This window comes from Solanum dulcamara, chromosome 8 (assembly GCF_947179165.1).
Source record: "Solanum dulcamara chromosome 8, daSolDulc1.2, whole genome shotgun sequence".
NCBI lineage: Eukaryota > Viridiplantae > Streptophyta > Magnoliopsida > Solanales > Solanaceae > Solanum > Solanum dulcamara.
In genome coordinates, this window is record NC_077244.1 from 33,894,620 (window position 1) to 33,918,057 (window position 23,438).

At 37.6% G+C, this 23,438-nt stretch overlaps 1 protein-coding gene across 2 annotated transcripts in view; it reads right to left on the reverse strand.

The window, feature by feature from the left end:
* LOC129898762 (helicase protein MOM1-like) overlaps positions 1 to 22,996 on the reverse strand; it is a 43,032-nt gene extending 20,036 nt beyond the window's left edge. For both annotated transcript variants that reach the window (XM_055973425.1, XM_055973424.1), the window contains exons 1-10: positions 22,756 to 22,996; positions 21,008 to 21,541; positions 18,112 to 18,895; positions 8,496 to 8,580; positions 7,762 to 7,901; positions 7,288 to 7,481; positions 6,998 to 7,128; positions 6,561 to 6,821; positions 6,069 to 6,209; positions 173 to 424 (exon numbers count right to left, since the gene is read on the reverse strand). In XM_055973425.1, coding sequence (XP_055829400.1) covers positions 173 to 424; positions 6,069 to 6,209; positions 6,561 to 6,821; positions 6,998 to 7,128; positions 7,288 to 7,481; positions 7,762 to 7,901; positions 8,496 to 8,580; positions 18,112 to 18,895; positions 21,008 to 21,533 — 2,514 coding nt within the window. In that variant the 5' untranslated portion in view covers positions 21,534 to 21,541; positions 22,756 to 22,996. The remainder of the gene's footprint in view (positions 1 to 172; positions 425 to 6,068; positions 6,210 to 6,560; positions 6,822 to 6,997; positions 7,129 to 7,287; positions 7,482 to 7,761; positions 7,902 to 8,495; positions 8,581 to 18,111; positions 18,896 to 21,007; positions 21,542 to 22,755) is intronic.
* Positions 22,997 to 23,438: the final 442 nt, after the last annotated feature.

The following is a 23,438-nucleotide window of genomic DNA, read 5'->3' on the forward strand; positions in this document are numbered from 1 at the left end:
TATAAGAGTAAATAGAGAACATTTCACAAAACGATACAACCCTCAGTGGAATGTCCAATAGCCCTGATGAAAACATCATCGCAAGCTAGTTAGTTAGGAATCTTGGCCCTGATTATCTGTCGAGGTCCTGATATATTAAATTAAATATAAAATAATCGATTTTAAGCTGTACCTCAATGACGGCTTCCAGAGATGATAAAAGCACTTGAAGCATCATGAAACCACCTTCATCATAGAACTCCAATGACTTGATTCTCCTTCTAGAATTTCTACTTCCACTGTACACCACAACATCAATACTTGGTGCCAATCGTGTAAATTCAGCTTCCCACTGGGAAAGTGAATTTGAAGTTGTGACAATAAGGAAAGGACAGCAGATATCGGACAAAGATAGAATAAACAAAACCATTTTCATTATACGATCCTGCAAAAACAATTATCATATTAGTCAAACCATATCTTATGCGCCCATAAATGATCATTTCAGGTTATTGTCTTAAACTGAAGAACATAAAGATGGTTTTGTTTGATGTATTAATTATACAGGGATTGTAATACATGGATTGTTTGAATAGAGATTACTTACATGGGGATTATTAAGCGGAGACAAATAATACAAGGATTGGTATACCGTAAATAATAAATGGGAATTGTTTTTTAAGGAATACCTATTGTAAGGGCATTTTCTTCTTTAGATACTCTTATCCACGACTGCTAATTCCACCTTCTATCCCGTATAACTTTTCTTCTTCTCCAATCCGTTCCAGCCAGTCTGTCTCTCTGGTCAGTTTGTTTCCAGCCAGACCATTTCCTCTTTCTCCTCTCCTTTCTTTTCTTTTCACTTCTATTTTCTCCTTTACTACAACCGCAAACCCTCTACAGTAGGTTCCCGGTCAGATCTGCACAGGTACCTAAATTTTCCGGCAGCCATCGGAGGGCGCGTGAGGAAGATGTGCCAGCGATAGGAGGCGGCAGTGGCAGCATGTGGCGACATCTCTGACGTAGATTCCAGGTTCTATCTTTCTTGAGTTGGTTTCCTTTGCTCACCTATTAATTGTCTTGTTCTTCTCTCGTGTTAAGTAATTAAACTGCTCTAGTTAAAGCTCTGTATTTGCTTGCTTGTCTGTACTTGCGGGTGGCAAAATCAGTCCATAAAATCATGACCCACCCAACCCGTTTAGTTTGGGAGGGTTAATGACCAGTTATTTTATCAACTCAACTCAACTTGACCCACTTAATTCAGGGAGCAAGTGGTAGAAGTAGTAGAGGTTAGGAGGGTGAATGATAGGATGATGATCATTAAGCTAGCTAGTTGTGGGACGGCTGACTTTAACATAATTAGTGCATACTCACCACAAGCGGGTTTGGACAAGGAGGTCAAAAAGCATTTCTGGAAGGAGTTGGACGAGGTTGTGAGAGGTATCCCGCACACCAAGAAGCTATTTCTAGGAGGAGATTTCAATGGTCATAGAGGGACCACTTCAAGGGGCTATGATAATGTACATGGCGGCTTCGTCTTTGGGAATAGAAATGAAGGAGTTCTAACGCTAAAGCTTTCTATTTGGTCATAGCTAACTCATGCTTCCAAAAGAGGGAGGAGCACTTGTTGACCTACCATAGTGTGGTGGCTAAGACTCAAATAGATTACCTTCTCCTTAGAAAGAGTGATAAAGGTTTATGCAAGGACTGCAAGGTTATCCCGAGCAAGAATCTTACAACCTAACATAAGCACGTAGTTATGGATTTGAACATTGGGAGGAGGAAGGGGCTCTTTATGACCAGCCAAGGATTAAATGGGGAGGTTTGACTAATGCCAAACTCAGGAATTTGGGGAGAGGTTGGTCACCATGGGGGCTTGGGAGTAGCGGGGACGCAATAGTATGTGGACTATGATAGTGGAATGCATCAGGGAAACTGCTAGAGAGGTGTTAGGGGTCTCGAAGGATTAAAGTAGGTGGACATAAATAGGACAAGTGGTGGAATGGGAGGTCCAAAAAAAAGTGGAAGCCAAGAAGGTTGCTTATACGCAGTTAGTGGAAAGCTTAGACGAGGAGGACAAGCGGAAGAATAGGAAGAAGTATAAAAAGGTAAGCAAAGCTAGCGGTCACAACGGCTAAAACAACTACTTTTGAGCACTTGTATGAAGAGCTTGAGGGCAAAGACGAGGATAAAAAGTTGTATAGGCTCGCCAAGTCGGGTCCATGACATGGACCAAATGAAGTATATCAAGAACGAGAATGGAGAAATATTGGTAGAAGAGGCACACATAAGAAGGTTTAGGGTTTAGGGTGAAGTAGGTTTGGAGTGGCTAATTGGGTTGTTTAATATCATAATTAGGACGGCTTAGAATGTCAAAGGAGTGGAGATTGAGTACAAAGATTTTTTTGTACAAGAACAAGGGTGATACTCAAAACTGCAACAACTAAAGAATATTAAGCTACTAAGCCACACTATCGAAGTTTGGGAGAAGGTGGTTGAGATGAGGATGAGGAGGGGCGTGTCCATCTAAGAAAAACCAATTCGAGTTCATTTTGCTTCATTAATTCGCTCTTATTTTACTTTCTACATTGACTAAACTTCTTTGAGCCGAGGGTCTATCAAAACAGTCTCTCTACCCCCACAAAGATAGAGGTTAGATTTGCTTACATCCGACCCTCCTAGACACCACTTGTGGGATTACACCAATATGTTGTTGTTTCTATTGCATATGAAATAATGAATAAATTTTGATATAACTTATACATGTATTAGTTATATAACGTTTGGTTTTCAGTATTAAATTCGGCACAACGTATACAAATTTTGTTACAGGAAATCAAACATGGCATAACGCAATATTGATTTATATACCAGGATTAACTTTTGCTTATACCTCAAACCAAATCCCTTACACTCTGTTTGGATGGTGGTTTCCCATGGTTTCATAATGTACGGTACTGTATGGTATGGTATGGTATGGTACGGTACGGTACGGTCCAATACTACGTTTGGATAGACTATATGGTTTGTTATTGTTTAATGATAATTATGTTGTTTGGTTTGACTGTATGGTACTATATCGTAACTGATAAATTTACGAAAATGCCCTTAATTATTATGAATATTAAAAAACTCCAATCTTACACCCAAAGCACACTAGCCAGCAACGTTAGGTTTTTGGACAAGTAAGAAAAGCGGGAGAAATCAGCCATGAGTCGGAGCTTAGGCATACCGATGAAGCTTCTACATGAAGCGACAGGGCATATAGTGACAGTAGAGATGAAGAGTGGAGAGCTTTACAGAGGAAGTATGGTGGAGTGTGAGGATAACTGGAATTGCCAAATCGAGAGCATTACTTACACAGCTAAAGATGGGAGAGTCACAACTAGAGCATTTTTTCATTGAGGCAGCAAAGTCAGGTTCAGGATAATTCCTTATATGCTTAAGAATGCTCCCATGTTCAAGCAACTAGAAGCAAGAATAGCACGAGTAAAATACGACGATGAAAGCAGTAGAATCACTTACAATAAATTGAAGTCGATGATACAGAGAGACCAAAAGAAGCAGCTCTAACTGCGTTCTGGAAAAAGCAAGAATGAATAATACAAGGTGAAAGAAGTCGTAGATATATTAGGGTAAGGTTTAATAAAGGGTAAATTAGAATTATTTAAAATTAAGGGTATAAATGAAAAACAAATATGTAAACAATGGGAAACCACCAAATTGGTGATTTCAAAAAGTGAGGGTTTTCATGGTTACAAAACCATGAAACTAAACCATACAATACCATGTAATTAAAGAAACAATCAAAACAAACGTGGTTCTCTTATTAACCATACCATACCATACCATCAAAAACCATCATCCAAACAAGTTGTTATTATCATTGAAAAGGACTTTTAGATTAACAACGAACAAAGAGATTAATTATAGGTTAAAACACGTAACTTTGAAGCCATTTGATTTTGATGTTGATGGTATGTCAAAACATCAAAAGAGGGCGAAGAAAGAAGAGAATGACTAGCAACTCTTCCAGAAACAAACAAGAAAAAAAGAGGATGGGCTAGCTCCAGTTTCTTATGTTTAATCGAAGATAAAGGATTCAAGAGGAGTGGACATGGAAAAGAGCTACGGGTTTACCGCTTTTCATCTTTAGACAGAAAAAGTCTTCGAAGCCTTAGGAGATCATTGTGGCGGCTGGAAACCAAGGAGGAAACTTCTCTAAAGAATCATCTAAAATGGCGAGAATTAAGATTAAAAGAAAATGGTGGGGAAGTACGGAAGGAGGTGAACATTGCGAATACGGATCTAGTTTTCACTATACCCATTTGGTGTGAATCGCCGACGAGGGTGTTCTCCAGAAAAGAAAAGGCAAAGCCTATGAAAAATAATAAGGCAATAAAGCCCTATATCGAGGGGGGAAGGATGGGTAGTTGTATTATGGATGGGGCGGGAGGGGGGGCACATGAACATGTGCCTTAAAATTCAAGCTAAGTAAAAAAGGAAGGCTACGTGGCAGGCAACGAGAGGGCCATAAATCTACCGGGGTCAAGTTTTGGGCCAACCCAATTACCCAAGTGCCCCAAAGCAATGGTGGAACAAAGGTTTCATATCAGGCTCAATTTGATTTACTGAAGCCAACTTTTAAAATCGGTCTTCACTTCTTCTCTAATAGAATGGACATAGTGCTCATTGAAATTGAGGCATACAAGTCTGCTCGTGTGAACTCCCTAAGAAGCTCTGGAAAGATGGAGAACGAAGAAAGAGAAGATTCTTTATCTACCTCAATTTCAGGAACCAAAACAGCTGGGGATTTAAGAAGAAGTTGATGATTATGAAGATGCCATGACTACATCGAAGGAGAGGCAACACAAATGGACACTAGGGGGCAAAAGAGACAAGCATATGCAAGTCTGCCTTTGGTAAGTTGAGGAAGCAGAACCATTGAAGATATGGTTGCAGGAAGAGAAGATAGAGGTTGAAATAGACGCATCTTTATGGGTTCATCAGAATGTGATAAAATTAAGCAAGAAAATCGGAGTTGATCTTTACGGATGTGAAAAGGACGCATTGGCTCTATCTACGAAAACCAATAGCTGCAGGCAAGCAAAGAGACGAGAGACAAAACCTTTAGTCATGGTGACGCCCAAGCAGTATATGGGAACTCATGGGAATAAAGTATGGGAATTTGGAGGATAGTGGAACTAGTGGAGTAATCTTTTTAATTTTTGAGAAGAAAAAACAAATGATGTGGGGTAATCTAACAATTTGGAATAGTAAAATATGGAAGGGTAGATGATCACTACTAGTTCTTATTCTTTGACATGCAGATTTGAATCTCAAACTTAGGATTTCAATTGGCATATGACAGGGATTTATGCTCCAAATTGCAGCAGAGAAAGACAAGAAGTTTGGTGGGAAATTGAGGCTCTAAGGGTTTTTTCACAGCACCCTGGGTGGTAGGTGGAGATTTCAACATAGTCAGATTCCTCTAAAAAGAGGAACTGCACTAGAAATACCGGATTTATGAGTCATTGAAGATATGGAGCTAGTGGATCTTCAGCTAGACGGGGGAAATTACACATGGATCATCGGGGGGAAGATTACACTCTTGCAGGCAAACTCAAAGCTATCAAAGGGAAATTGAAAGAAAGGAGCTTAAATCACCATGGAAACCTGGAGATGGGGAAATTATTTATTCAGAATGGATGTTATTCAACAACAACTCCGAATGAGGAGGAGATGATCAAAAAAGCACCTCTTTATGGAATTCAAAGAGTATGCTAAAAGGGAAAAAATAGCCTGGAGGCAAAGATCCAGGGTGCTGTGGTCCATGCAGGGAGACAGGAATACAAAGTTTTCCCAAAGAAGAGTCAATGCACATATGAGGAACAATGACACTGACCAAGCATCAAATGAGAATTTCAAAATTATCAATCAAACTCGACATCCAACCCTTTCCAACTGCTCTGACGTGTATATATTATAATTATATAGCCATCTGCCATCCATTATTTATTTGCATTATATAGAATGTTTAGCATATCTCTTTCCCACCTAGAAGAGCATTGCCTGTAAAATGAACTCACCTTGTCATCAAAGACAGCGGTATTTTGGCACTTCAACCAACACTCACGTAGCTTGTTCACATTGTTCAGCAGATTAGAATCTGTTATAAGTGAACCTCCTGCAGGAAGTTCTGATAGTTTGACAAGTGGCCCCTTATGATTCTGCACCAGAAGAAGAAGACATACAATTAATATTACAAAGTTGACGACTTCCAATATATGACTTGAAGCACACAAACACATAACAAATTTCTTCTCGACTAATGATTCAAAATATCCTCAAACAACAGCCAAAATGTTATGTTTAGTGCAGGTACGTCCTACCGTTTATGTCGATACGCAGCAGGAAACTGAGGTTGCATAAAAATTAGGGCAAAATTTGGGATTATAAGCTACAAAACCAACTAGTACAAGACACTTTAAAGTATTTTAGCAACATCAAGATACTTATCACTTATCAGATTAAGATGAAATTGTTGGCAGAATTTTATGCAATATCAAGAAAATAAGCACCTTGTCAATTCTCCGTTTTGCCTTTTCGCGACGAATATTGAAATCCTTGATGAGGTTTTCACCATGCTGTGAGTTCAGAAAATTAGCATTCCCCAATTCCCATGTAGCATACTCATAGCCAAGGCCCTTCCATTTCACAAGCCATTCAAACAGGCATTTGTTATTATCACCTGCATCTTGACCATGCATCTTGGAGAACATCAGTGATCTTTTCTTCAAGAGACGATGTGGCACTGTCCACTCTGAGATCCACCTCACATCCTAAAATGATAGAAAAGTTGCTACTTGTGAAAACTCCAAAAAAGTATTTGTTATGACAAATGCATATCATTCTTTGCATGTGTTTGTGCAAACAATGAATCCATTTACTCAACTTGGCAGAAAATATGAGAGAAGAAAAAAGACAACATATAGAAGTCCAGAGAAATAATTCTGACCTGATTCTTATGATTATAGTTTGCAATAAGCAACGGTGCATCAATAAGCAATTGTGCCTCTGCAACCCAATGATTGTGTGCATGAGCAAGACCATGGTATTTAACAAGATACTGCTTCTGCCTATGCATTCCTAACATAAAAGAAAAGAAGAAAACAAATAGTAAAGAGCAAGAATCAACAGAAGGCAAGCAACATTAAGAGATATGACACAGATCAATGACTAGTCATATCACATATTCACAGCTCCAGTACAAATGTCTTATGCATGTAATATACTTTTACATCAAACCTTTGGCATCTGCTACTTCCACTTCTCTAACATCCAAAATTGATTCTACTCCTTCCGTCACTGAATGTACACCAGATTCAATCTTTTTCTTGACACACAAGGTACAATGCCAAGCTCCTGGTGGAAAATCATCTAGTGGAGGATCTAAGCAAGAGAGATGATAGCATCTCTTGCAACCTCTTCCATCGCAGATCCTGAAAAGTATGTTGAATGCAAATGATAAAAATCAAGAAATAGACATGGCCATTCTAATCCAGGCTGTACTACTACTTAACAACTATTAATGCATAACCCAAATGGAAAAATCATTACTGGGTGTATCCACAATCCAGTAACCAGAAAATGTCTTCGGAACAAAATAATAAAAACAGAAAAAGCAAATGATATTAGGTAGAGCTGACTTTTTTCTCAGTATGTCCTGAAAGATCCTTATTGATAATCACATAATTGTGCATAATTGGAAATGGTACCCACAGTATCTTTCCAGCTTGCTTGCATATGGCGCACATTTTTTCATCACTGCCCCTTTGAGAAACTGAAAGGGCCTCATTCAATTGTATATTGCATCTTTCTCCAGAATCGAAAAGAATTGCAGCTTCAGAACCAACTCTATCCTAAAATGGAATGCATTGAGCATAAGAAAATTATTAAATATTGAGCAAACAAATTCATAACAATAAAATAGTACTCTGAAATACTGGTGATAGGATATCCACAGCTGCTGACCACAAAACAGAAAACTTCTTACTCTGACATGTGAATCCCCTTTGTTAAATGAAGTGGAGCAGAAACAGTGAGAATAACTAATAATTGAACTAACATGACCCATTACCTGTTAAGACAAAGTGGCAAGGACATGATGATATTCATACTACAAAGAAGAAAAGCATAATAGGAACAAACAGACAGCTAGTAGGTGATTTAGAACTTTCCAGTTTTTTTTACAACTGAAAAGTTTCTCACATTGACTACCATACAATGTGTTGAATTCAGCTGCTTCTATATTTTTGTCACATGTTCTATCATCTAGGATACGTGTATAGTTGGTCTCATAATCTTTCCCCAAATCTAATCTGCTTTCTTTTGAAGTCACCGAGAAACTTGTTGCATACATTGTATATGGATACTAAAGTAATTTTAGAGAGTTTATTGGGTCTTTACGACCGCCACGTCCACTATGAATAAAAGGTGCTTCTAAAGGCACGAACCTTGAGACTAGAAAGGTTACTACAATCCCTGCCTGACATTCCAGCACATGAGCACAGCTCCTCCTCTGGTGAATCATGATTTAACCTGCAAGTTGTGAATGGAAAATAGTAAACAACTGCAAAAGTAAAAGATAGAAACTTTAAACCATAATTTTGTCTCTGACAGATGGAAGTACAGATTGTAAATTTAATAAATCTATCCAAGGCCCAAAAGTAACAATACATCAATAAAACAAGAAAGGGTTGCACAAGTGGTAAGCACCCTCCACCTCCAACCCTAAGGTTGTGGGTTTGGCTCAACAATGGAGCAAAGTGGGGAGCTCCGCGGGAAGGATTAAAAAAGAATCAAACAGAAATAATACGTCAAAAATATGATGACTCTATACTATATTAATAGCACGAAGGTCCTTAGAAATGTTGTTTGAACTTTTTCCCCTTCATTAAAAGACACTCCTTTAGACAAACTAGTCTTTTCCTATTTTCCTCCAATTATTATTACATTATCTTTATAATATATAAAACTAAGGAACCCTAAAATATATGGTAAAAAGTATAAGAAAAATTATTAATTAAGGAGTCCTACAATTTATGGTAAGAGGAAAATATATTAGACAAAATCTATTAAATCTTTTACTTATTTGTAATAGGTAAGAACTCCTAATATTTATTAATTTAAAATTGAATAAAAATTTGTTTTTTAATTTTGAAAATGGTAATTGTTTCTATTTCTGTAAAACAGTACATAGGTTGTACTGAAAACCATATTTACATAAGGAAACTCTGATAAAACTGGCCTATCCCTATAATGAGTCAAAGACATCAATGATAGAGACAGTATCATTAGAGTATATCTGATTACACCAAAAACACAGATTCAAAATGCAATTCAGTTTGACTTGTTGCATACTACTCTCCCTATTCTCAAAAACTCTTAAGGTTCCTCTCTTTCCATTTTGTCCACCATATAGCGGTAGGGACAATTCTCCAATTACTTATGTGTTTTGCTTGTGACCCTGCTTCTTCCCAGCTATATAGAGCCTCTGAAATTCTCCTAGGCATGGACCAGGAGATGTTTTTAAGTTACAGGAACAAATTCCACAACTGGCCAATGACTTCGCATTGGATGAACAAATGATTGACTGTTTCTGCAATTTTCCCACAGAAAAAACATCTAGAGCAAAGTGTAATTCCCCTCTTCATTATATTCTCCTGTGTCAACACTGCTTCTTTAGCCAGTATCCACACAAAGCAAGCCACCTTGTAGGGATCTTGGCTTTCCATATATGTCTCCAGGGCCATTTGAGTAACTGCAAATTTTGATGGTTCAGCTTCCTATATGCTGCACCTACTTTAAACACCCCTTTACTGTTTCCCAACCACTGCAATTTGTCTTGTTTCCAGACCACTAAACTAATCAATGCTTCTAAAAAATTCTGTTACTCTTGGAGTTTCCCAGTCATTGACGTGTCTTCTAAATACAAAATTCCATCCTTGAGGAGTCCATAAGTCAGCTATAGTACTTTGTTGCTGGAGAACTAAATTGTGGATGCCAGGGAAGAGGGTCTGCAGATTTCCTTCTGCATGCCAATCATCCTTCCAGAATCTAGTTCTTATGCCATCTACCACTTTGATCTTGGTGTTTGGTAAGCTAACACCATAAGGGATGGTAACCTCCTTTGTCATCCAACTATCACTCTCTTCATAATTTGCCTTTATGACTGAGCCCCACAGATTCTGATTATCATTTGAGTACTTCCAAAGCCACTTCATCCTTAAAGCTTTGCTCTGGTTCTTCAGGTTCTTGATCCCCAGACCTCCAACTCTTTTTTCAGTGATCACAGTTTTCCATTTGACTAAGTGATACCCTTTCCTTTCCTTGTTCCCTTGCCACATAAATTTTCTCCTGATGCTATCCAACCTATTGATGATTCCTGGCGGGACAGGAAATAATGGCATCATATATGTTGGAAGTGCATCAAGCACAGAATTAATCAGAGTCAGTCTTCCCCCTAGTGAAAGGTAATGAGACTTCCACCTTGCTAGCCTCTTATCACACTTCTCAATCACCCCATTCCAGATTTCCATAGACTTGGATTTTGCCCCCAAAGGCATACCCAAGTATGTGGTTGGGAGGACACCCACTTCACCTCCAAGTATTGACTTCAAAATTTCCATGTTTGGTACTTCATTTACTGGATACATGAAGCTTTTCATCCAGTTGACATGTAGCCCAGACATACCTTCAAAAATAACTAGAATCAGTCTCAGTATTTTAAGGTGATCTTCCTCAGCATCACAAAAGATCAGGGTGTCATCTGCATACTGTACGTGAGTGATCTCTAGACTTTCCCTTCCAGCTCTAGCAACTTCAAAACCTCTCAGCCACCCTTCACTGCTTGCATTCTTGATCATATTGTTGAGTCCCTCCATGACTAGTATGAAAAGGAAGGGTGATAGGGGATCACCCAGCCTAAGACCTCTCTGTGACCTAAAATATCCTGTTGGAGAGCCATTTACCAATACTGAGAAGTTGACAGAAGATATGCAAAATTTGACCCATTATCTCCATTTGTGACCAAAGCCCATCTGCTCTAGCAAACCCATAAGAAAGTCCCAATTGACATGGTCATATGCTTTCCCAATTTCTAATTTGCATAGAATTCCTGTTTTTTTAGACTAACCTGGAAGCTACAGCTTCATTAGCTATGAGGACTGCATCCATTATCTGTCTCCCTTTAATAAAAGCTAATTGTTGTCAACCAACAAGCTTGGACATCACTTTTTTCAGCCTTTCAGTAAGCACTTTTGAGAAGATCTTATACATACTGCCTAACAAGCTAATAGGTCTAAAGCCCCTCAATTCTTTCGCACCTTTCTTCTTTGGGATCAGGCCTATGAATGTAGAATTCAGACTTCTTTCAAACCTCCCTTGTTCATGGAACTTCTGAAAAGTTTCCATTATATCACCTTCACCACCTCCCAGCATTTGATATAAAACCCCATAGTAAAGCCATCTGCTTTATCAGCTGCACACTGCTTTAAACACCTCCGAACTTCTTCCTCGTCAAAATTTCTTTCAAGATCCTCCTTTTCCTCCCCCTGTCAACCTTGGGTTGTTCAAAAAATTGCTGGCAGGTGTTCCACTGCACCTCCTCTGTATAGACTTTCTGATAGAACTCCACTATCTCCCCTTGGATTCTTCTGGTTCTTGGACAATGTTCCCCTATACTAGCAATTGGTCTATGTTGTTGTACCTCTTGTGTGCATTAGCCATCTCATGGAAGAATTTGGTGTTCTTATCCCCTTCCTTTAACCAGATTGATCTTGATCTTTGCCTCCAGTAGATCTCCTCATTTTTTATCAAATCCTCCAAGTTCAAAAGTAAACCTGCCTTTTCTGTTGCCTCATCCTCTGTTAGACCTCCATCAGTAGCAATGTTTTCCATAGCAGCCAACTTTTCAAGTAAAGATTTCCTTGCTCATTTCTGATCCACTCCTTCAATTTGTGTTTTAGGGCTTTTAATTTAAATGCAAGGATGTAATCAGGTCTCCCAGTATAATCAATTTTTGAACTAATATAGACTCCTAAAATATGAGGAAAAAACTCCAAAAGTATGTCTCCCAGTATAATCAATTTTTGAACTAATATAGACTCCTAAAATATATGAGGAAAAAACTCCTAGAGTACAGTTTAGGAGAATTAATGTTGATAGGTTTTCTTTTGGTTGTATACGTTTGAAAAATAATTACACGTTGCATCACCTGCTTAAAGCACTACAAAGTTCCTTTGCTACATACACCTCAAACTACAAATTTTCTTTCTTTATGGTAATGATCTAAGGTTATTTGCTTTCCAAGTTTGATTCTTTTTTATGGCATCCTTTGAAGTGGTTTTTTCCTGTATGAAATTGGCAAGAGAAAGATATAAAATTTGGACAGAAAAGGAAGATACAAAAATTTAAAAATTCTTATTAAGGCAAATAATCAAAAGTCTCACACCTCATCAAAGATCTCACTAACTTATACATATAATTCATATTTTAAAATTGAAGTCTAAATTAAAATTGCAAGAGTATTATATACTAACTTGCAACTTTATCATTTGTTGGTGTGTTTGTTATCTCGAATGTTATCAGTTCCGCTACGTAGACCAAATAATACAATGCAAGCAAAAGTAATATTTTTAAAAGAAAAAAACTTTTCAATTAAACATTACAAAGAAGGAAAATAATGCTCATTCATCAATTGTAGTGTCCAAGGCATAAACTTACTTTTGTAGATTTTAAAAGAAGGAAAATAACGCTTATTCATCAATTGTAGTGTCCAAGGCATAAAACTTACTTTTGTTGATTTTTAGATGTCTTTTATGAAATGTTTTTGTCAAAGAAATTAATTATTTGCAGTTTAGTGTTTAATTTTTACATTTATTCTTACGTTAATTGCTATTTACATAATAATATTCTTTGTATATATATTCTTTGTTAAATTGACGCTATACATGTGTAATGCAAGTACACTTAACTAGTAAAAACTAAAAAGCCATGGGACGATTTAGACAGGTGTAGAAATTCATGAACAATGATGCAAAAAAACAAGGAGTAAATTTCCTTGCAAGGATGTATACAGCCTTATCAGACTAAAGAAGGTTAACACACATCATCAAATTGAAGTTGAGGCAAATATTAAATGGATTTTAGTTTCTCAATGCATGCAATTCAAATATCTAAGTTAAGATGCATGATACGTGAAGATGTAACACAAAGACCATATTGGACGACTGAAATGAAAGAGCGCGAAGTGTCAAGCAAGTGGATATAGGACCTCTTCAACCCAACATATCCACAAGTCTATCGTAGAAATGACAATGCTAAGATGGATGTGTTCACAAAATTAGACAATATTAGAAATTGTTGAGGTGTGAAGCTCGAGAGCTCACTTTTATTTACTTAATTATGTCTTTTAACAGACCCCCGTGTGCGGCCCGATTCTTTTTAATGGCCAAGCATATGGAAATTCTTTTTTTGCAATGTGTGGCGGTTAGACTCGAGCTCTAGTTCAGTACCTCAGTCTACTCTAATACCATGTTTGAAGTGCACGTCCATACTTACAAGAGAATATAGGAAGATGTACTAAGCTATAACCTACTTACAGATATCCTAGAACATCAATAAAAGATTCTCTGTCTTCCATATATTCATGTGTACACCAAAAATCGAAAAGGGCTAGGCACTTCATCTTTAGTTTTTGGATAGAGCTTGATTATCTTCAAAACACCTTTGATTTCTCTCTTTCAAGATTGTCCACCAAATGCACGCATGGATAATGCTCCATCTTTCTTCCTGTTTTAACCGAGTGCTATATTTGTTCCAACACTCCAACACCTCAAGTGTATCTCTTGGCATCACCCACATGATCCCTTTTAAATTAAGGAAACTCCTCCAAAGTTGTCCAATTAACTTGTAGTGTAAAAACAAATGGTTGATTGTCACTGATTCTTCTCCGCAAATATAACATTTAGAGCATAGGTGGAAGCCCCTTTTCTTAAGTCCGTCATGAGATAAGTCTACTTTCTTGGCCATGAGCCAAGTGAAACAAGCCACTTTGTGAGGAATTTTGACTTTCAAGATTAGTTTCCATGGCCAACAACTAATCTGGCTTTTAGAACGGTTGAATTCCTTGTAAGCAGACTTGACTAAAAATCTCCCTTGTTTATCCGCTTGCCATGTAAGGAAGACATTGCCTTCCTGAGAGGAGGGGCCTTTGAATAGATTGAGAGTGTTGTAGAATTTTGCCAAGTTATCTATCTCTCAATCACTAAAGTGTCTTCTGAAGCTTAGATTCCAGCCATGAGCATCCCAGACTTCTCCTACAGTGGCATCTTGTTGTTGATTCAGGCTGAAGATAATCGGGAAGAGTTTCTTTAATGGATGTTGACCTAACCAACTGTCTGACCAGAAAGATGTATTCAATCCATTTCCCACTTGAAGACTGCACTTACTCATGAATTGACCCTAAATTTCTGATAGACCTCCATAGACTGACTCCATAAGGTGTAGTGACTGACTTGGTTGTCCATTCCCCATCCATTTCATACTTTGAATAATTACCTTCTTCAGAGAGATTGTTCGTTTGAGGCAAACCTCCATAGCTATTTCTTCAAAAGACTATGGTTCTGAGTTATCAAGTTCTTGATTCCCATGCCACCATACTTCTTGCTGATGATCACAGACTTCCATTTGACCAAATGTATCCTCCTGGTATCACAGTTGCCTTGCTAGAGGAAGTTTCTTCTAAGAGCATCTACTCTATCCACCATATTCGTTGGAACACGAAAAATGGACATCATATAAGTTGGTAATGCTTCCAACACATTGTTAATCAAGGTTAGTCTACCACCCAAGGATAAGTACTGACTCTTCCACTTAATCAACTTTTTTTCACACTTCTCTACGACTCCATTACAGATATCTTTGGAATTGCTTCTGGCATCGAGGGTCATTCCAAGGTAAATGGTTGGCAGCACACCGGTTCTTCCTCTCAGGATATACGCCACGTTTTGAATGCCAAGGACCTCATTAATGGGATATAGGAAACTCTTGTTCCAGTTAATGTGGAGCCCAAATATAGCCTCAAATAGAATGAAAATCACCCTCAAAAACCTTATTTGTCCTCTATCAGCTCCACAGAAAACTAACGTATCATCAACGTATTGTAAATGAGCGATTTCAAGGTTATTGACAGACCATGAATCTACTCTAAAACCTGTTACCGAGCTGTTTAATTGGGCAGTTTTCATCATATCATTGAAACTCTCCATGGCAATGATGAACTAGAAAAGGGGACAATGGGTCCCCTTGCGTTCTTCGCCGGAGGAAAATCTGGCAGACAATTCGCACCAAATTTGGATCGAAAAATTGATCCCTTCATGTTCAATGTTGATCGTCTTCGGGATCTGTCTCCGTTTCCTCTCACCAGAATTCTTGCCCATTTGAGGTGATTCCTCAGTTGGGTCTCTTCCTCAATTCTTATCTATCCTCCGCAGTAATCTCTGACTTCTTTGAACACATTTTGCGACCATAGTTGCAAAGGGAGTCCGACCGATTTGATCCCAACCTGTTCAATTGTTGCGTTGCAAGGGATCAATCCCACTATCGGCATCCACCAATGTAGTCTGAGACTATGGCATTTCCAACTCCAGTTGCCTCTCGATGTATTTAGTAGTTGTCTTTGATGGAAACTCAAAGAGAAATCACTTCTGCCTCATCTGGTAAATGTTCATTCTGTGGACCTGCTTCCATGTGTTGTTGACCCAACACCTAATATTTGATAGCGTAGGGGTATCTGTTGTTCCTTTAGGGAGATTGTCGACTATGCTTCTGGATAGAAGCTCATTTTGTGAAGAGCTGACCCCTTTAGAGATACAGGTGATTCCATCTCTTTTTTGTACTGTGGCTTTTTCCATCTCTCTTGTAGCCCATTTGTTTCTGCTGGTAGTTTCTGAGTAGAGCAATCCTTCCTTTGTCTTTCTAGAGAGTATTATAAAAGGTTTAACCACTAAGCCATTAATGAACTTCGCAATTTTGTTAGCAATGTCCAAACACCATGTATTAAATGCAAGCACAGGAATAATAATGACAGATCTTTTGTTTTGCATGCTTACAATACTTATATAACGTTCATATCTGTTGAAATTTCTTGAGCAAAAGAACTCAGAGGAGTAGTCTTGATGCTTCCATCTTCTTACGAGAATTTCCTTCCACTTTAGAGGCTTCCTTCAGTGAAAAGCATAGTCATTCCATTGTCTTCCGACTGAAAACGTTCTTCTTATCATGTTGCGATCTCGTTATGTCCAGTTGTACCAAGTCTCTCCACAAGATTCTTCCCCGGTGAAATCATACGATTTGAAACCAATGGAAAAACAGATTGCATTGTCTTCCATCTTGGCTTGGCTTAGATTTCCGGCCAAGGGTTGCCAGATTACACACTCTAAGTTGACTTCTATTGGTTGAAAAGGTTAGAAAAAGTTTACCTCGGGGGATGTGCTTGGGCCATTTTTTTAAGACCACAATGCAGGATTCTTGAATTCGATCAAAGCTCAAGTAATTAGGGAGACACTTTAATTTACTTAATTAAGTCTTTCACAGAAATGATAACATCAGACATCTAACTGGGTAAACGAAGGATAAAATAACATAATATCGCCTGAAATGATTGTCATAAACTATGTAGACCTCTAAATAGCTTATTGTGCTCATCCAAAGGTGTGGACTATAACAATTGAAGGCTTTGAAAGCTAAAATCATGTTGACATTTTGTCTCAAAAGACCTACAATCTCTTGGGATTCGTAAGGACTTGGTGAAAAATAGGTTATACTTGGAATTGAGGTTTAATCACTTTTGGTACACTATTGCATTAGATTTGATGTTTGCCATGAATCCTTTCTGTTTGGTCATTTGATTAGAGGTTTGTATTTCAGTATAGGGATAAGTGAGTTTCTTCCAGATAAGTAGGGATAAGTGAGAGTTTCTTTCTAATAAGTAGGGATAAGTGTGAGATTTAGAAAATATTTGGTTTAAGAACCCGTATTTGTGTTCAAGGAAGAATTATTGCATATTGGAATAAAAGTAGTCCCAATTGGAGTGTAATAGAATTAGAGGATCCACATAGCCAACTCAAATAGTGTGACAATGAGCCATTGTCATTGTTGTTCATGTTGTATAGGATACAGTTTTGCCAAAGTCCAAACCTAATAACTTCTTGTTCTATCCCAAAAAAGGCCCAAAAAAAGGTCAATTGGGCTTATTCATATTGGTCTCAGGAAACATATTGTTTTATATCATTTCTAAACTGATGCTTTGGAAAAGAATTAGTGGTCTTGATGAACAACAACATCCCCAAAAGGATCAAATCCCACTTACTGCCATTTGTTTAATCCTCAAAAAAAAATCCCCAAAAGACACACAAAGGGAAACCAATCCACTCTTCCTTAAACATTCTCACACCAATTGAGTGTGCAGTATTGACAAAATACTTGGAAACATCTCAACACAACTAAGGTCAATACACTTGCAGGATCTGCACACATTTAAACATTTGACCACATGAAATGGATATGATTAAATCCTCTAGGGACATCACGAACTCTATGATTTGATGGGTCATATGAAGAGAATGAAATGCTCGAGTTTTAGAAAGAGGATGACAAAGTAGTTGATCTTAAACACAAGTGTATACTTGTGAAGAGGCCACGGCAAATGTGTTAAGAGCAGGAAGCCTTGGTTGACTTCCGCACTTTTTTACACACATTGTAACGTTATTTTTTGGATGTACTATTCTCCTAATGCTGGTTTACATCAATAATATTCTCATATTACCTATAAAAATAAAGCACTGTGAAGATAGAAATTTTGGGTATCTCCAGAATACTTTATAAGTCAAGTGCAACATCCAACTGCATGTAATACGTTTGAGTCTTGGCATAAGTGACCCCTAAATTATCTGAAGGAAACTGTGCTTTTAAGTTTTTATGTGATGACTCACTATGCTAAAGTCAAGTTATTATGGCTACGCAGTATTGGTGGAAACAAAATGTAAACAGACAAAGCAGAAAAGTCACCTTATCCGTCGAGAGCATGAAGCACAAGTCCCACCGTAACCAAGCTTTTCAAGATCTCCTAGTGGTGGAGGAAACACTTCAGCCAAGTCACATGTATCATTATGTGTCACAGAACAATTACCAGTGCCTAGTTCACCACCTTTCACAATAATATCACCATCTGTAGAAGTGGAACACATCAACTCAGCGATATGCAACTTATCCTCAGGTACAGAGCAACCCTCTGGTAACCTTTCAGAATCATCACAAATTTCTCCCACTGTGCAACCATCTTTAGATACTTCCGAACCATTTTCTGCAGGAAGAGCAGCAGATTTTTCTGTAGAACAGCATCTGTGATTTGAATATGGCAATTCCCCTACATCATTTACAGAAGCATCAGCAACAGAAGCTTCTAAGCTAGAAATGGACCTGGCAGAAGCAACCCCATCAGGATGTTCTTTCAACTTTGAAAATGGCCATTCCCCTACATCATTTACCGAAGCATCTGCAGCAGAAGCTTCTAAGCTAGAAATGGACCTCGCAGAAGCAACCCCATCAGGATGTTCTTTCAACTTTGAAAATGGCAATTCCCCTACATCATTTACCGAAGCATCTGCAGCAGAAGCTTCTAAGCTAGAAATGGACCTCGCAGAAGCAACCCCATCAGGATGTTCTTTCAACTCTTTTACAACTCCTTGATGAGATTCATTATCCCCATTGATTAGCTTGCAGTCTGTCTCATCACTGGCAATGCTATCAACTCTTGATGGCTTCTTTGGGCTTTCCAACTTGTCATTGTTTTCTATTCAGGGGAAAACATCTATATCAGTATAGAAATTTCAGCAATTCCAAAACACCAAAATAAGACAATGCCAATTCAGTAAGCTTAAAAAACTTCACTCCAAATACATAGACAGTGCCACAAAGTTGTCCGGATTTTTCATTTAGGCGTCTTATCTGAGGGTATGACCTATGGAAAACCTAATGTTAAGTAAAAATGTGTCCTATTACACACTAATGACATGTTACAATAACTTACTTTGAATTATGCAGGTACATGTCCAAGGACACATGTCAATACAAGAAAAATACACAATTATTTCATTTTTATTTTTGTTTTTTCTCATGATTCTCCTCTGTCTTCGTTTGATTTCTATCTCCCAAAACCCCCTAAAAGAACCAAATGAAAAAAGAAAACGAAAAGATTCACCATTTTTTCACTGCCATAAGAAGCCAACTTGAGGCTTTTCCAGCTTCTACACTCATCATCATTTTTTATCAGAGACGAGAAGTCCTCCTCACTCAACCACCCGAAGCACAAAGCATCACTAAACACTTTCTTTCCACCACCAAAAAATTCTTTCACTGTCTTCACTGTCCATACAATCAAAAATAAAAACCGCAAACCATCATATCTTCTAAAAACCTTCAACCACAACACTCACCTTTCTCTTATAGTAACACCCACATACACCAAAGACTCGCCTTTATAACTTCTTCACTATGCTGAGACGGGACAACAAAGACTCGCCTCCACTGCACATCTGCACCTTTTTGGAATCAATAACACCTGAGATACTCTTACCCTCCTTCACCCATAGGAACTCCAAGCATACAAATCCAAAACACCATCCTGCGACAGGCAATATAGTACATAAAACATCTGCACACTCCATTCCCCTAAAGAACAACTGCTCCATTTTTCTTGATAAAACCCCTCCTACTCCACAACTAAATGTCACTCGCAGCCCCCATAACCAATATGAATATGCACTGCACTACAACACAACAGAAACAGGGAAGGGAGAGTATTTTTGGACTCAGACTGAAGGACCAGAACTTATCACAAGACTTACTCCCAAAAAATGTAAAACTGAGATGAGAGAGGAAGAAAGGATGAGGGAAGCCAGTGGCGTATCTAGGCAGGGGCTTGGGTTCACATGCACCCATGCTTCCCTCCCTAGATCATGTATAGTAATGCTATTTTTTTCAAAAATACTTAAATATTTATGTGGGCACCCAAGCTCAAAGTCATGGTTATAGGGTACACCTCTCTAGGTGAGTAAGGGGGTTCAAATCCTATGTTTCTGTTGCTGTATTTTCCTTTCTCTTTATGAAATTGGGTGAATGGACATGGCCTTGCATTCTAATTTACTATTTTTTTTCTTATTTTTTTCTTCCTTTGTTTGGTTTAATCTTCCAAAAAATCCAAGTCTAACACATTAAAATCCCTAATCTCCTTTTTTCACGGAAAGAGTTTATACAACTATACCAAATGTGAACATCAAAACTAGTAGCAATTGAGGATGTACATATAGTAAATGGGCTTAACAGATCCCAGCAATTTTGACACGGTGTTCAGATTTATATGTAAGAATTATAGACCTATAAATTCAAATGTGTAATGAGTTCAATAGTAACTGCCTAAAGGTACCCATCAAATTTATATCCTGAATTCACCTCTTCGTAATAGTGCACTGTGCACTCATCTTCTCAAAATCTTGGATACACCCTGAGGGGAAAGGGCTGTAAAAGGAGATTTTTAAATCTTTTTGGCTCAACGACATTTTTAAAATAATTTGGAATGCCACGTGTTGTTTCATTGGCTTCTTTACCATGTACCAGCATCTGAACTAAACGTATTTTATTTTTTCCGGTGTCTCCTATCTACTAGGGACATTTTGCATAGCCCTCTGGTGGTCAATACGGCATGACTTCAGTTAAGGTGTCTTTTCCATGATAAAGCTATAGACAATTCAGTAAGTCTTTTTATTCTTCCTAGCATTCCAGGAGAGTGTACTTCATGCTGCATTAATTTGCTATTACAAGAAGGAGAAACAAGGAACACATTAACAAGAAAGGGTACCCCTTGTTATAGGAGGATGAGAGCTACAAGAGAGAGAGATTAATCTACCTGGTGCAGTATATCTCTTTCTTTGCATTTTGAACAGTGCCTTATAACTACGGGCATCCATTCTTTTCCTTTTCAACCCAACAGAAGCTGCACCGTTCTCCCTGCTAGTGCTATAACTTTCAGATTCCATTATCAGCTCTTTCACACTTTTCTCTTTTTTTTCCTTCTTGACACTAGATGAATCAGATCCCCTTCCTAAGTAACTTGATCTTGACGAGCTAGATAGGGTATGTTTCTTACCCCTGTCAGACCTTCTTAAAGGGCTCGAAGAATTCGGTTTCTTAATTAATGCAGCTCTCCTCTTAACAGTTAGCGGGGTTGGCGACTGCTTCTCAAGACGCTTGGACTTCCTTATACTTGATGGGTTTGAAGCAGCTTGCTTTGTTTCTCGACCTGACCTTCTTAAACTGGACCTATCTGTCTTCCCAGAGCCAGAACTTAATGAACCTTTATCAGACTGCTTGTTCTTTGATTTATTGCTCTCAGTATCCTTATTTTTCCTCCCAGACCGAGTTTCACTAGCCATCCGTTCAGCTGTGAACAACAAAGCATAAATTAAGTCAGATTATTCTTGTAGTACCCATTATCCACAGTATAAACAACAGGAAACTAATGATCTCCTGATGACGATTAATAAAGATAACATATGAAGAGCATGATAGCGATCACCATACCTTAATCAGATATATACAAATTACTGAAGTATGCTGAAATATGCAATATGCAACAGTCTAAAAAAACAGTTATCCTGTGAAGTATTTCATTAAGTTGGACCAGTTAAACAGCTTTTCCCAACCACATCAGTTATCCTACATGCAGTGGCGGAGCGAAGATTTTTAGTAGGGGATTCAACATATACAATATACACTAAAAACAATTTTGACCTTGTATATGCCGTGTAATTTTCCGGTGAAGGGGTTTGGATAAACCACCCTTGCGACCTCCCCTCCCCCCCCCACAAATCTTTGCCCATGCCTACATGCCGTATCCTTCAAAACAAGGACAAATTACTCACTTCTTACATCCAAATACTTTCTTCAATAAAAATTAGCTTTAAACACAAACGCCTGAATATTCATTGTTCTAAATCAATACAGTCTGACCTACAAGACAAGGTTTGGCAGCAACAGTAATCAATCAAAACACATGGATTTCTTTTCTTTTTCCTAACATTAGAAAAGAACAGTACTACAATAGTGTCTGAAAGAATATAACAAAAATAACAGCAGTAAACTGTGATACCGTTAAACCCCATATTAGGATTTGAAACTATGGTCTCATTGGTGAAAATATAGAAATAATTATCAATATTTCATCTAATTCACATATTATCCAAAAGCCAACTTCTGAGGACTGAAACAAAACCCAAGAAACAAAATTACACCTTTAATGCAAATTCCAATTTGTGCAAAATGTATCATATTATAATAACACGATTGGTGAACAAAATCGAATATCAGGGGGCTAAGATTAGCTCAATTTCAAGAACCCAATTCCACTCAAGACAATGTAAGAATTACACCTTCAAGCAAAACTCCAACTTGTCACAAAATATATCATATTAACACCCAATTATTCCGATTATTAGCATTACCATTAGATTAGAAGACGCACCATTAACTGGAAAGTCACTTAAAGAACAATGCATGAGGTTACTAGCACATGTTTTTCATGCCCTTTACTATATAAACCAAATCAAGTGTTAGAACATTAACAATTTACATAATGACTGGGAAAAAAAAACTTACCTAAAAAACCCTAAATCCTTCACTGCCTGAAACAACAAAAGTTTCAGTCAAATTGCTCAGGAAAAAAAAACCCTAGTTTCAACCTGTAAACAGAAATTTGTCGTCCGAATTAACAGCGAGACATTATAGTCCCAAAGGATTTCTCCTCGAAATCAACGAGTTCTGGGCATAAAGAGAAGAAAATACAGAGCATTAAACAGAAAATAGCAAAGACTGCAAAGGGTAAACAGAACTTTGGGCGAGTATTACATTTAAATTCCAATTTTGAGGACACACGAATAAACTAGAAAAAAAGAACTTAATTACCAAAAAGAAAATAGATTTAATAATTTAATATTAATATTAATACTAACATTTTATTTTTTTATTTTTACTTTATTGAGAAGTCCAGAAGCAGGAATCTCTCGGTCACGTCGCGAGTGCTTCTAGCCAGAGACATTTATATATTTTTTGTATTATTAAAAATGAAAAGTCTCAAAGTTAAAAGTTCGATTACGATTTTATATATGTTCTAAATTAAAATATCATAAAACATTTATTTATTTTTTATAGAGAAGTTTAGTAACAGGCACCTCTTGATTTACGTATCTTCTTCTAGCGAAAGGCATTTATATATTTTTTGTATTATTAAAAATGAAAAGTTTCAAAGTTAAAAATTGGATTACGATTTTATATTTGCTTAA